Raw genomic sequence first — 12,566 nt, forward strand, 5'->3', positions numbered from 1 at the left:
GTCAGAATCATTAAGAAATGTGAAATCGTTTAAATGTGCTCTGCAAGAGGTTCCATCATTTTTCTTTCCTAAACCAAGCTTTTTTTTTCGAGGAGAGCTGATTGGATGCGGGATGGGGTGTTGGCGCCCAGTGAAACCGACACACATGGAGACTGGACTTCAGAAGTTAGCTGGAACATATCTCTAGTACTGACTAATTTATGTATTATGCAAAAACTAATGAAGCTGCCTGCTGATAAAAGAGCAGTGCATTACTCATCCATGGCGAGATTCGTATTTATTTTTTGTAAACACTTGTGAAATGAGTTCAACTTGTTTCCCCCAAATCGTCGGCACTTCCTTCCCCGCTCCACCCGCTTCATTTCGGGAGGTAAATAAAAATGTTCAAAAATTAATGCCTGTCTCTCATTTGCGAGGCCTTTTTGCGCCTTCCGCTCGGAACCATTCCGTTTTCAATTTCGCTCCCCAAAATCCTCACTTCTGGCCACACGTTTGCCAGTGCGAAACATTTTTATTACGAATTCGTGAGTTTCGCTGCAAATAGCAGCTCGCCACAGGCGAATATATAGCCGCTCGGGAGATATATGTCTAGTTTTACACTATTATGCACGGAATCGCGAGCGCGGGGCACGGGCAATAAAAATACCCGAGCATATCAGGCACCAACTGGAGGATGGGGGGCACTAGGATGGTGCCCGTGCTCCAGGCGGGCCAGGCAGCTGCCTCGACTTCGTGTGCCATTCGACACGCCCACAACATTCGATTGTCTTAGGCTCGCGCAGATACAGATACACATACACATCTTACAGTGCACCTGAAGAAAATCTAGAACAAAGTAGTTAAAGGTATAAAAACTGGCATAGCACAGTTTTTTGCACATTCACTAGCTTTGTTTAATATAGTTTTACTTTGAATTAATTAGATTTTAATATCATCCATGGACTATACTCTTCTTTTTTCCAAGTGTACAAAATCATTTAAATTTCGGCGCGTTCATTGAAATTTGAACGATGAGCTGACGATAAAAGTGGACGCCACGGGCTGGTTCGGAAATTTTCATATAAAGTACCTTTTGTTGGCATTTTAATGGCGCGCTTTATGGAAGGATTAAGCACATAAACTTGTCAATAACTCGAGTGCCGCACACTCATATACTCGAATGCTCATATACCCATATATACCCAAATTGCCAGCGACTCGGCGACTCTCTTCCAATAATAATGTCACCGCACTTCGACTAAGAAACCCTGAATGGAGTCAAGTCGCCGAGGGGACAGCGATTTTATTTATGACCTCAACGTTAAATTGTTGCCGCATATGTCGAGCGGTCCTGGAGAGCGGGGTGAAGAGTCGGGTCGGGGGCGGGGGCGGGGGCAGAGGGCAGCGACTTATTAAAAACAATCATGAGCCAAACACCAGAAACGCTGAGCACATTATTGATAAACACACAAGTCTGAGGCAGGAGGAACACATCGGATAATGGATTGATGGGGTGAAGGAGAAATTCTCATAACATAAAGTGGAGCCGATAACGAGGACTCTTACGTTTATGGGTATTCGTTGTGGATATGATATGGGGGAATTAGAGGGATTACGCCAGGAGCTAGCTCAGTGCCCATGAGGAAGAAAGTGCTGAATGAAAGTCAAATAAATGGTATTTTGTAAACAATTCATATAATGCATTGAGTAACTTTAGTCTTCATTTCACTCTTGCAAAATGTTTAAAGCAAGCTCACCTTTTCGCGATAAGCAATCGATGGAAATCCCCTAATGAAGTTGTTCAAATCTCTGGCTTCAGGACTTGCCAAGTATGCCAAACATCCATAAATATGTCCCTCGTGTAAGCCGCCGTTTGCGAAACCTTTTAGCTGCTTCAAAAAATGAAATCACGAAAAATGGTAAGCCAAATTTGGCCGAAATGAAAATTGCAAGCCACCCAAACCCAGAAGATTACAAACCCCTGCGGCAATTATTTTACGATGCACAAAGGTATTGTTAAATCGCAGGAAGGAAGGAAGGAAAGCGAGGAGCAAACACGCCGGCAGCCAAAGTAAAGCCAAATATGTTGAAATGCGGCCAGGACCGAGCGAGATCCAGGACAACGGGGGAAAAGTCCTGGATGCGAACGACGCCGCAGTTCAATATGCAGCGGCAGGCAATATTAAAATATCTTAAGGATATTATGTTATTACGCACACATTACACAGCAGACTGCGGGCAGGATATCGAGATGGATGGATGGATGGAAGGCAGGGCGCGGGGCAAACTCCACTCAAATGAGATAATTCCCTGTAAAATAATAATAAAATAAGCAACCTTCAGACAATGTTCAACCCACCGCTCCGCTCCGCCCCGCCGAAGGTTTTTATGATTTTCATATTTTCGCAACCCCCGCCGTTTAAGTGCTTTTCAATATGAGTAAAATGCATTAAGGTATATCTCTCGGATTTTCCCTTCTGGCCGCCGGCTAAGCAATCTGAATACTGGGCGGGGGCGTGGCAGATTGGCCAGGGCACTCCCGCATTAAAACAAAACACACCAAGCCACAATCAGGCTTCGGGGCCAGTGGTAAAAGAAAGGACCAACCAACCAAACGGCGATCTGCCGACTCAGCAGAAAAGGACGAAGCCCGTACAAATGAGCCACATCGCAGTGGAACATGGCAAATGGGAGACAATTTTTAGTTTTGATCTAAATGTGTCAATAAATTTTAACACTTTCAGTCGCTCGGGCGACAGAAACAAAAGTCGTTTCGAGGCTTACAATAAAAAAGGAGCAGGCAAACGAGCGGTTTAGGATACCCTAGAAAAAGTCAGTGCAATGGGCTTACTACTTTTCTTAAGAGATTTTAGATATTTCTGTCCTAAAACAACACATCAAATGTGAAATGAAACCTCATAGATATCTTATATAAAAACTATCTTAAGACTTATAAGAGAATATGTCTATACGTTTCATGTGCTGAGTATCGGTTAGTCGAACCCGTGACTCTCGCACACACGCTCCACTTGCTTTTTGGCCACCTCAGCACTTTCTTTTACTTCTGTGCCAGCTCCGGCTTATCAATGGGCTCATTTTAAAATCAACGCCTAGTCCTGGGACTCCTGCGAGTCCCGCTTATTTACGAGAGATGTCAATGACTGGGTTTTCCCAAGTTTTTCATTCCATTTATGGCTGCGAATCTGGGCCGGGCTAACTTATCGCTCCATGTGCATCTTCAGTGCCACTTTCAAAGGGCTTTCTTCGGGGCGGTGGACGGGCAGTGATACCCTCAGTCAGTCAGTCAGTTTGTCAGCTAAGGACTGTTGTCCTGTGGCCCAGAAGTGAAGCATTCGCAAAGAGTTCGCAGTGAGTTTTAGCCCTAATCCAGCAAGGGGACGGTCATCGTGGCACATGGGCAAACACTGCTGCCATGGCAAATTTATCGCCGCTGATAAGCGTTAATAAATTAATTAGAATTATTGAAATGCGTGGTCTGTCGAGGTCCTGCCACCGCATATCCTTCCGCTCCTGTTCCTGCAGTCGAGTGCAAACACAGCCATGGCCATGGGCATGAATACGGCAGTGGATCGGGCATCGTGGTCCATGGCCATGGAAGTGGACATGGATGGCTGGATGGCAGCCATTATGCGCTGATTTGTGTTGCATACTTTTGCGGCACAGGCGGAAACAGGACGAAACAGTGCCACATCCGGAATCGCACAGGACACGCACTTTTGAATTAGTTTGTTTGAACTCCCGGGCCTTATCTCAAGTTGTAGATTTTCAACATTTTGTAGTCATTTCCGGCCGCACACTGCATTTGCATTTCGTGCTGCCCGCTTTTATCAATTCAATTTACGCACTTGCATAAAGAGGCTTCTGCAAAAATGTTACGAACATTTTATGGCAACAAGAAGATCATCGTTGTTTATGGTCGCTGTCTAAATTAGGCTTGCATTTTTAGAAATTACCATTCAAAAAGTTCCATTGAATTAGGTATAAAACTGCAATTTACTTTAAAAGCTAGTTGGTGGATTAAGTTATGTTTACGAGTTAAGAGAATTTTTGTTTTTTAACCATTTTTTTTTTTTTTCTTTTTGATTTGACAGGACAATAATGAATTTTTTCCGTGCAGTCTGGTTGGCTATTTCCTTCTTCCTTCTTACCTTTTAGGCGGTGGCAAAGTTTTCACGTCTTGTAGCGCCGTTTTTTCGTCCTTTAATGGCATTAAAAACTTTGTCCGCCGCTGGCCAAAGTTCTCAGCACTAAGGTGCCTTTTTTTATTGGCGCCAGGACGTGTTTGCCCCGCAGGAATTCACCTCCCGTTCTCCACTCCCAGGTCCTTGAGCTCAAGGTGCAAGGAAAGGCAAGGAAAAAAAGCGGAGGAGAAAAAATTAAATAAAACTTTTTTAGCTCACAAATGTTTTGCTGCTAATTGAAAATATCTGTTGGGTTCAGTTCAATTAGACGATGCTGCACCGTGCGGCGGCTTAACCGGCTGACTGGCCACGCCCCCACGCCCCCGCCTCCCGTGAGATAAACCGTAGAAAGAAAAAAAAACTCGCTGATTTAAGCAATTTTTTGTGCAACTTTTCGCTTGTGTGGCGAGACTTTTCAGCTTTTCACAGAACAACTTGCAGCTGATGGATCGAATTTCAGGCCGAGGAGGGGCAATTTGATTTCACACAATTCTTAATGCCCGAAGAAAGTTTCTCCACACAGTTTAGTGGCATACAAATGAGGCGGACAAGCTTCACCTGCAGCTGAAGTACGCTTTTTTCGATTGAAACTAATCCCAAGAATTGGAAAAGTTCTGGCCAAAGGTTAATTGGATAGAGTGGCGAGATGGGTGCGGAAGTTTAATCAAAGGTTGTCCGAGCTTAAACTTATAAAATATATACTATATATACGTTAATTGTGTACGTTGTACCCAGAAGATTAATTGGGGTTTCTCTTCACTGTTCCGGCTTAAATACATTTAATGAGCCAGCCCACACACACAATAAATAAACAAAATCAGCCATCAAATGGCCAAACACAAATTGTCAATTAAAAGGTATTTAAGCTTAATACCCAGGTCACACACTCACGTCGAGCGCTTAATCCACGTAAATTAGTGCAAAAATCAAGTGGATACCTTGATACCTCGCTCACACATTAGCCCCCAAATTTCCAGGAGCAAGGGGGAGTGGGGAAGCGGGGGTCAGAGCGCACGGCAACCGACACCAATAAAGCCAACAAAGCGTTTTTAGGGTTAAGTCCATGTCAAAGTGTCAGTTTAGTATCGGTATCATGTCATGTTGTCTGTTCGTTCATGGTGGGGATGTTGCTGTTGTTGTGGCTGATATTTCGGTGGCAAAAGGGGAGTGGGTGGGGCTGCTCATGGGTGGTGGGGTAGGTTTTAATTTCGTGTGTACTGTGTGGCAACATCAGGCCAAACAGACGTGTGCTCCGGACCCTCTATCTCTGACTGGAAATTGCGCTGAAGGTGCAACGTTTTACTAATGAATTTAACAAGGATGCTGGCTGGCAAAAAGTGGGTGTGAAAAATGGGGTGGTACACTGAGAGAAAAGAGTGGATACACTTCTTAGCAAAATGGTACTTAACATTCGAGCACTGACTTTAATTGGTAATGGCATACTTTTCGATTCTTTTAACAGTGATTTCAATAAGTATTTTCTTTACTGCTAAAACCACTCAATGTTTTTTTCTGTGTGCGAAAGGGGCACGTTGCAGCGTTGCATGCTCATTAAAACGTCAGGGCGGCAGAAAGCAGTCTGGAGAGGCCAGTTCGTCTGGGGGCATCAGCTGCACTTTGTGGCCCTGCTGTTTATCCTGCCAACATATTTTTCAAATGTTCCGTTTGCATAAGTGAAAAGGCCAAAAAAGGAAGATAACACACACATGGGCGGGGGGATGGTGATCCAAAAGGGGGTGGGGGGTGTGAGGGGGCAGGCCAACATTGGCGTCAACACAACAGGAGCATCCCGGGGTTAAGGTATTAGGGAGTTGGGCCAAATCTGCCAACAATGGCGCGTAAATTTACGACTCACCTACGCGACTAGACGGCTTTTGACCGGGCCAACAGCTCCAATGGGGTGGACCAAAAAACAAGGAATGGGCGTGGCTGAGGCACATGTGTGCGGCATATTTAAATTTGTTTTTATCCGCATTTCAGGTTGCGCCTGTTAATCCAATAAAATTGCGTAATTAAATTTGCGCTTCATTTGGCGTTTGTCATGTTTGTCGTTGCGGTGACAAATTTAAAACCTGTTGTCTGCCGGCCTAAAACCCAACCCTTTCCCCCACTTCGAGGTGCGAAAAAATGAACTGAAACCGAAATTGTTGTACACGTAGTAATTTTTCAATTGCTGCATAATTGAAGGCAAACCAGCGGAGTAATTCGCACCGCACCAGAAAAAAAACTGGCAAAATATTGGCAGCAAATTGTCGGCATGACAAAGTGGTCCAGGACCAAAAACCCCGGCTCCTACATTTCGGCCTGTTGATGTGTGGCTTTGTTTGCCACTTTTTTTCTTTGCCATGGATTCGTGTCCTCTGCGGAAAATGGAAAGTTGACTAGCAATTGTGTGAACGGCAGATGAAAAATGATTTTTAATTGCTGGGCGTTGAGTGCTGAGGGTTTTGTGGTTGGAGAGAAAAGGGTAAAAATCAGTGGAACTGCCTCTCATTTAGCGGGCTTTTTTATGCTGGCTGCAGATAAAGCCCTGTGCAATTGTGAAATTGATAAGCCCGAGTCGCCGACGACAACACACGGCACTCATTACTTCCGGCCTTTCGGAGCAGGGCCTCGAAGGAAGTCGATAAGGTCCGTAGTCCGACGGACCCGATAAGACCACTGCAGCAATCGCCTCGGCGATGCAACGAAACTACGATTAACTCAAACGCTCCTCAGATGGCGGGCGGCAAACTTGAAAGGCGCTGACAATCTTCAGCTAGAAAGCATCACACTTGAAGAACGATTTGCAAGTTATCTCATACCACAAGCATGGAAATCACTATCACCACAAACTTTGTACATATTTTGGAGTTATTTCTTGGTAATAGTCCTATCAACTCTTATTTTTTGCGTACCAAAAATGTGTTGGAGTCACATTTTATTTCCGGTAGGTTAATTTTCTGAGTGCATGATGCCACGGGGTTTGGGTTTCTCCTATTCGACAGCCGTGCCAAGCACGGAAAGTCACTTTTCTTATCACTTCGAACTGCGACTCGGTTTTTAACGGTTGGCAATGGGATAATGAGGTTGGTCGGCTATGCCATAGAATTTCCTCAAAGATGCCCGGTCACCGAGCATCTCCTCAAGCCCCTGGTCATTGAATTCGCGTGTGCCCGTTTCCCATTACTCAGTATCTGCAGTTTATTCTTGCGTTCATGTGTTGCGTAGTTTTCACAAAACTACGAGTTAAAACTTAAAAGAAATACCCTTTCATATTTTTACATTAAATTAAAGCGATCTGCATGGCAGTAAATTAAACTTACATAAAACAAGAATACTAAGTACACATTTTTCATTAATTCCAAACAAACTGTAAGGGCATTTTGCGAATCGGATATGCATTTTGTAACGGTTCTAGGGCGCCATCTTGTCTCGGAGTAGCGCGAATTCTTCACTGATATCTGCGAAATGCGTCAAACGTCGGCGGCGGCGGCGGCTTGTGCCACAAATTCGGCGATTAAAACAGAGTGGAGAGTGGCCCGGATCGGGGGCAACATGCATATGCTGCATATAATACGAGTGATGTGAGTGTGTGGACGCTGGCCATAATGACGAAATGTAATTTGGAGCAGAGGGATGGGAATGGGGGGCTGTCGCGCTGTTATCGCTGTCGCTTTTGCTTTGAGTTTAATTAAAAAGTTTCGCTCTTTGTGGCAGCGCAACAGCCGAAAGCAGTGCTCATTCAAATTCATACTTTGATTATGCGTTTCGTTTTTTATATAATTAAAATCCGCTCCCGAATGCACTTTGCGGGCGTGGCTCTGGCCTGCTTTTCTCCTGTCCAGCTGGCGGAGATGGCCCAAGATAAACCGAAGAGCAAAGGATGCGATATTAGTGTGTGCAAGATATTAACAGCATATTTGACATAACAATATGGTGAGTGCCCTGCGAAGGCAGCAGCATCGCCAACAGGAAGCAATTTCTCATCGTTTACTAGTTTTTATTAGCCCACTCAGACCACACGCATTCACATCCGCCCACCAAGAAGCATTCATGGCATCCTTATAAGGATTCTTGGCTTCGGCCAGGACATGCCGGGCAGCTCATAAGACAACATAAAGTATGACAGACATTTTGGCAACACTTTGCAGACCGTTAGCAGCCCCGGCTTTTTAAATTGTTAATGCTGCCACTCGGGGGTGTGGCGTCCTACTTCCCCGGAAAGACAAAGGAGCTGTCATAATTCGCTGCAAAATATTGTCACCCAACCAGATGCACTCTCATATGGGGCCAATTTGCCTTGGCCTGGCACTTCTTGGCTCCGTTTTCTGGCAAGGCATTAGTTGGCCATTATACGGGCTCGTTGGGCCCCCAAATCCTCTTCGGTTGCCCGGAAGTACGCGCCATTCTCTAATATTGCAACGGAAGCAATTAATATGATCGTAACAATGCGAGAAATCCCAGCAACAGCCGTCTTAATGGTAATGCCCTTCATCAAGCTCTCGTTATGAGTTGGAAGTGCAAGAGAAATGTGGAGACAGGATGTTTATCCTTCGAAGAGTACAATACAAGGGTTACAAAGTTACTATCATAAGAAAAATAAACGATTTCCGAAACGAAGTAAGCACTCACGCATATTTTGTTTATTTTCGAATTACCTTACGTCAAGTTTCGAAAAATTTTTAATATAACTCATCGTCCCAAAGCCAAGTTAGCAGCGACATGTCCTCGCCCACCGATTTCGACCGATCCATGCTGGTGGAGTTCAGTGCCGCATTTATGTACTACATTGAGAAGCACAAGCTGATGGAGGTGATGAGTCGTCTCCTGGCCGAGATTTCCGTGGCGGATGGAGTGACAGATGTGCGAAGATGGATGGGCGAGAACATAACCAGGATCGGTGTGGAGATATACACCAAATCGATGGACGCCTTCCATCGGGGAGTAAGGGGTGATTTCTACCAGCTGCCCAGGAGCTTCTACCACCGAATAGTGCTGCACGGCAAGCCGGGATCAGGACGAAGGTCCTTGGCATATGTGCTAGCCCAGCGCTGGGATCTGCTAATACTGGATGCCGATGTGCTGGCCTATCACAGCATCAACAAACAGGACCAGGATGAGCACTCTAGATTCCTGCAGGAAGCCATTGAAAAGGACTGTGTCTACAAACGGTCGGAGGCAGTGGGCAATCTCATCCAGAACAGACTCCTCCAGGAGGACGCCCTTCACAGGGGTTGGATTCTGATCAATTACCCAAACAACAAGTGCGAGGCTGAGGAACTCTTCGAGGGCTTCACTGTGCCCCCGAATCGATTCGTATTCCTGCAAATCGACGAGCGTATGGCTCGCACGAGAATCATGCTCAATAGCTACTCGCCAGGACCTCAAGCTAACGTCAGTTTTATGGACCGCCAGATGGCCCAGTTCCGGAAAAGCGAACCTGCTCTAAACTCCTACCTCAGCCAGCGGAGGGAAGTGGTCTATGTGGATGCGTCACCTTGTTTCGAGCAGGTCAAGTGCGAGATCATCTCGGAACTCACCAAAACTCCCTATGTGCTGGGTAAAAAATACGGCGAGGCAAATGCCAAAATCTGAATTTGATTCCAGCCACTCTGCATCCAAATTGACTAACAATGTGTTCTTGGAGTCCTTTCTGTGATTACTCTCGTCATTATTATTATTTGCTCAAGTGTCTGTCGTTGTTTGTGTTATTATTGCCTTGGTTTTTTGGGGTCAGGCCTATCAGACTTCTGACCGTTTCACCATTCCCCATCCAACAAAAAAATATTGCTACGTTTTCGTTTAGGTAAACAGTAGAAGCAAAAGAGAAACGTGTGGTGAGATGTACCGACTATAGGATACCCATTAAGAGTATTTTACAATGAATACAGTAGAAGGAGTTTCGCTTCATCATTCTTTTTCATCCAAAACCTGGTACACAAATCCCCACCAAGTAAATCACCATCCACGCCTTGAAAACGCTGAGTAGCAAAAAGTGATTTTCTATTTGAATTTCCACCACTGAAAAATGTGAACAGAAAAACAATAAAACGCAGGAAAAATGAGAGAGAAAAACAAATGATTTTATGACCACAACTTAAGTGCTCAATTTTTAATTGTTTGACGACGCTGATAAGACCCGTGGAGGAAAGCTGCCGAGGGCGGGGAGACTTTTTAATGGCACCCAAAAGTTCAATCAAAGTTTTATACATTTTCCTTCTGCCCGAGGCGTCCGGGGGTTCAAATTAGTCGCCAGCAGGTTGATGATTATTGGAGTAAATATCTTTATTCCTTGAGGTTTTCCCCAGTGGGCCGTAAGCCAGCTCACTTATAATTAAAAAACGCACGAAATCGTTAACAGAAAATAAATGCATTCGCCGCAATCAGGGGAACAGCCAATATAGCTGCTTGTATTTTAAGAAAGTATAGGAATAAAAAGCGCTACTTGCACATCATTTAAACATCACGGTAATTTATTTTATTTGGGAGAAAAGGTATAATTCACTATTTAATTTAGCGCACATGCAGCGATGGCAGGAATCAGCGCACCACCTTGATGTCGATGGTGAAGCAGCAGCGCTTCTGGGAAACCGGATCCTTCAGAGCCCAACGGATGGTATAGGGACTCAGGGGGAACTTGGCCTCGATGGGCACCTGGGTGGTGTAGGTCTGCTTCACTCCGGATCTCACGGGGCAGGGTGTGTACTTGCAGGCCGCGCTGTCCATGGTGAGCAGGGGCAGCTCCACGTTCTCGCTCTTGGCCCAGCCCAAGCTGGCTACCAGGGTGTCCGCATCGAAGTTGGGCGTGAAGTCGAAGCTCATCTCGCTGTTGTGCTTCCGGCGGATATTGCAAGCCGCATTGGAGAGAGCCTCCGGACACGGCGAGACTCTCACCTGCTGGATCGTACAGGTGTCCACGCTATCCGCACAGGGTTCAAAGTTGACCACCTCGGCGGAAGCGGATGCCGAGATCAGGAAGATGGCGATGGCGACAGCCTGCAGCGAACTAGGACGCAACATGATGGATCGAAAGCCGGACACGGAATGCAGGCACTTCTACATCGGACTTGGACTCAAAGCCGGGCTTATCTCCGTACCCGTTTGACCCGTGAACTGGGTCACAGCTGTGGCTACAGGCGTGCAACAGCTGATTAGATTCGAGCTCCTTATCGCAATGTACTTAGAATTATAAGGGTGTCGGAGACGGCACTTTACAGTTTTGTAAAATTCTAATCAAATGTTAAAAAACTTATGACTGTTCCAACATTTTTAGTAAATAGAGTATTTATATTTTCAACTAGAAGAATTTTTTTCAACACTACTAAAGTATGTAACCCTTCATTTAATTGGCATGCTCTACCTAATTAGTCATTTCAAAATGATAATTGGCACGCTTATCATCAGCATTCGTTGTTCTGCTGACATATTCAAGGTGAAATGAGTCCAGTTACCGCGAGTCATCTACTGATTATGAACAGGTGCCGCTAATTACACTAGTCACCAAGAAATCAAAGCCAGCAATGGACAGCACACCAAACTATTGTGTGTATCGACCCACTTGTAAATCACTTTAATTTCGAAGATATTTAAGATATGTTTAAAAAAAAATGTATTAATCCAAATTTTAAGTGGAGCATCCATTACGGAGAGCATCTGGCTAGCGCACCACCTTGATGTCGATGGTGAAGCAGCAGCGCTTCTGGGAAACCGGATCCTTCAGAGCCCAACGGATGGTGTAGGGACTCAGCGGGAACCTGGCGTCGGCGGGCATGTTGTTCGTGTAGGTCTGGGTGACTCCGGATCTGACGGGGCAGGTGGTGTACTTGCAGGCCTCCTGGTCCATGGTGAGCAGGGGCAGCTCCACGTTCTCGCTCTTGGCCCAGCCCAAGCTGGCTACCAGGGTGTCCGCATCGAAGTGGGGCGTGAAGTCGAAGCTCATGGTGAAGCGGTGCCTACGGCGGATGTGGCAGGCGGCATTGGCATTCGCCTCCGGACAGGGCGTAACCCGCACCTGACTAATCGTGCAGGAGTCCACACTATCTTCGCAAGTCTGAAAGTTGACTATCTCTGCGGAGACGGATGACAACGCCAGAGCAAAGGCGACAGGCAGGAGCGAGCTCAAACGCAACATGGTGGATCGAAAGTCGGACGCGGAATGCACGTACTGCTAAAGTCGATTGGATTGTGGCGATAGAATGCTATACTCTAGAGAATGGAGCATGCCAATGTTTCTTACGTAATTCAAATTATTCAAAATAGTTTCTAACACCGAATGATGTTCGTGTTGAAACGTCATTACATTGAAGCAAACAAAAATTTAAATATAACCAAATTTTAAGTAAATGAAAGGCGGATTAAACCCAATAGTTAGAGTACAAAAGCAAAATTTTCAAAAATCTCGAG

The 12,566-nt window shown here is 45.4% G+C and overlaps 3 protein-coding genes across 3 annotated transcripts; 1 reads left to right on the plus strand and 2 right to left on the minus strand.

Annotated features, from left to right (window-relative positions):
- The first annotated feature begins 8,807 nt into the window (after positions 1 to 8,807).
- On the plus strand, positions 8,808 to 9,861 carry LOC117143615. The gene has a single exon (XM_033308373.1). It carries the CDS (start codon positions 8,886 to 8,888, stop codon positions 9,756 to 9,758), a length of 873 nt encoding a protein of 290 aa, XP_033164264.1. The 5' UTR covers positions 8,808 to 8,885; the 3' UTR covers positions 9,759 to 9,861.
- Positions 9,862 to 10,608: 747 nt separating this feature from the next.
- LOC117145094 (MD-2-related lipid-recognition protein) lies at positions 10,609 to 11,217 on the minus strand. Its single transcript, XM_033310612.1, has one exon. The coding sequence runs from the start codon at positions 11,181 to 11,183 to the stop codon at positions 10,704 to 10,706; it is 480 nt and encodes a 159-aa protein (XP_033166503.1). The 5' UTR covers positions 11,184 to 11,217; the 3' UTR covers positions 10,609 to 10,703.
- Positions 11,218 to 11,701: 484 nt separating this feature from the next.
- On the minus strand, positions 11,702 to 12,332 carry LOC117145095 (MD-2-related lipid-recognition protein). Its single transcript, XM_033310613.1, has one exon. The coding sequence runs from the start codon at positions 12,292 to 12,294 to the stop codon at positions 11,821 to 11,823; it is 474 nt and encodes a 157-aa protein (XP_033166504.1). The 5' UTR covers positions 12,295 to 12,332; the 3' UTR covers positions 11,702 to 11,820.
- Positions 12,333 to 12,566: the final 234 nt, after the last annotated feature.

Source organism: Drosophila mauritiana, chromosome 3R (assembly GCF_004382145.1).
Source record: "Drosophila mauritiana strain mau12 chromosome 3R, ASM438214v1, whole genome shotgun sequence".
Classification (NCBI taxonomy): Eukaryota; Metazoa; Arthropoda; class Insecta; order Diptera; family Drosophilidae; genus Drosophila; species Drosophila mauritiana.

Coding starts and splice junctions, on each gene's coding strand:
- LOC117145095 (XM_033310613.1), bottom strand. CDS start 12,294: ATGTTGCGTTTGAGCTCGCTCCTGCCTGTCGCCTTTGCTCTGGCGTTG.
- LOC117145094 (XM_033310612.1), bottom strand. CDS start 11,183: ATGTTGCGTCCTAGTTCGCTGCAGGCTGTCGCCATCGCCATCTTCCTG.
- LOC117143615 (XM_033308373.1), top strand. CDS start 8,886: ATGTCCTCGCCCACCGATTTCGACCGATCCATGCTGGTGGAGTTCAGT.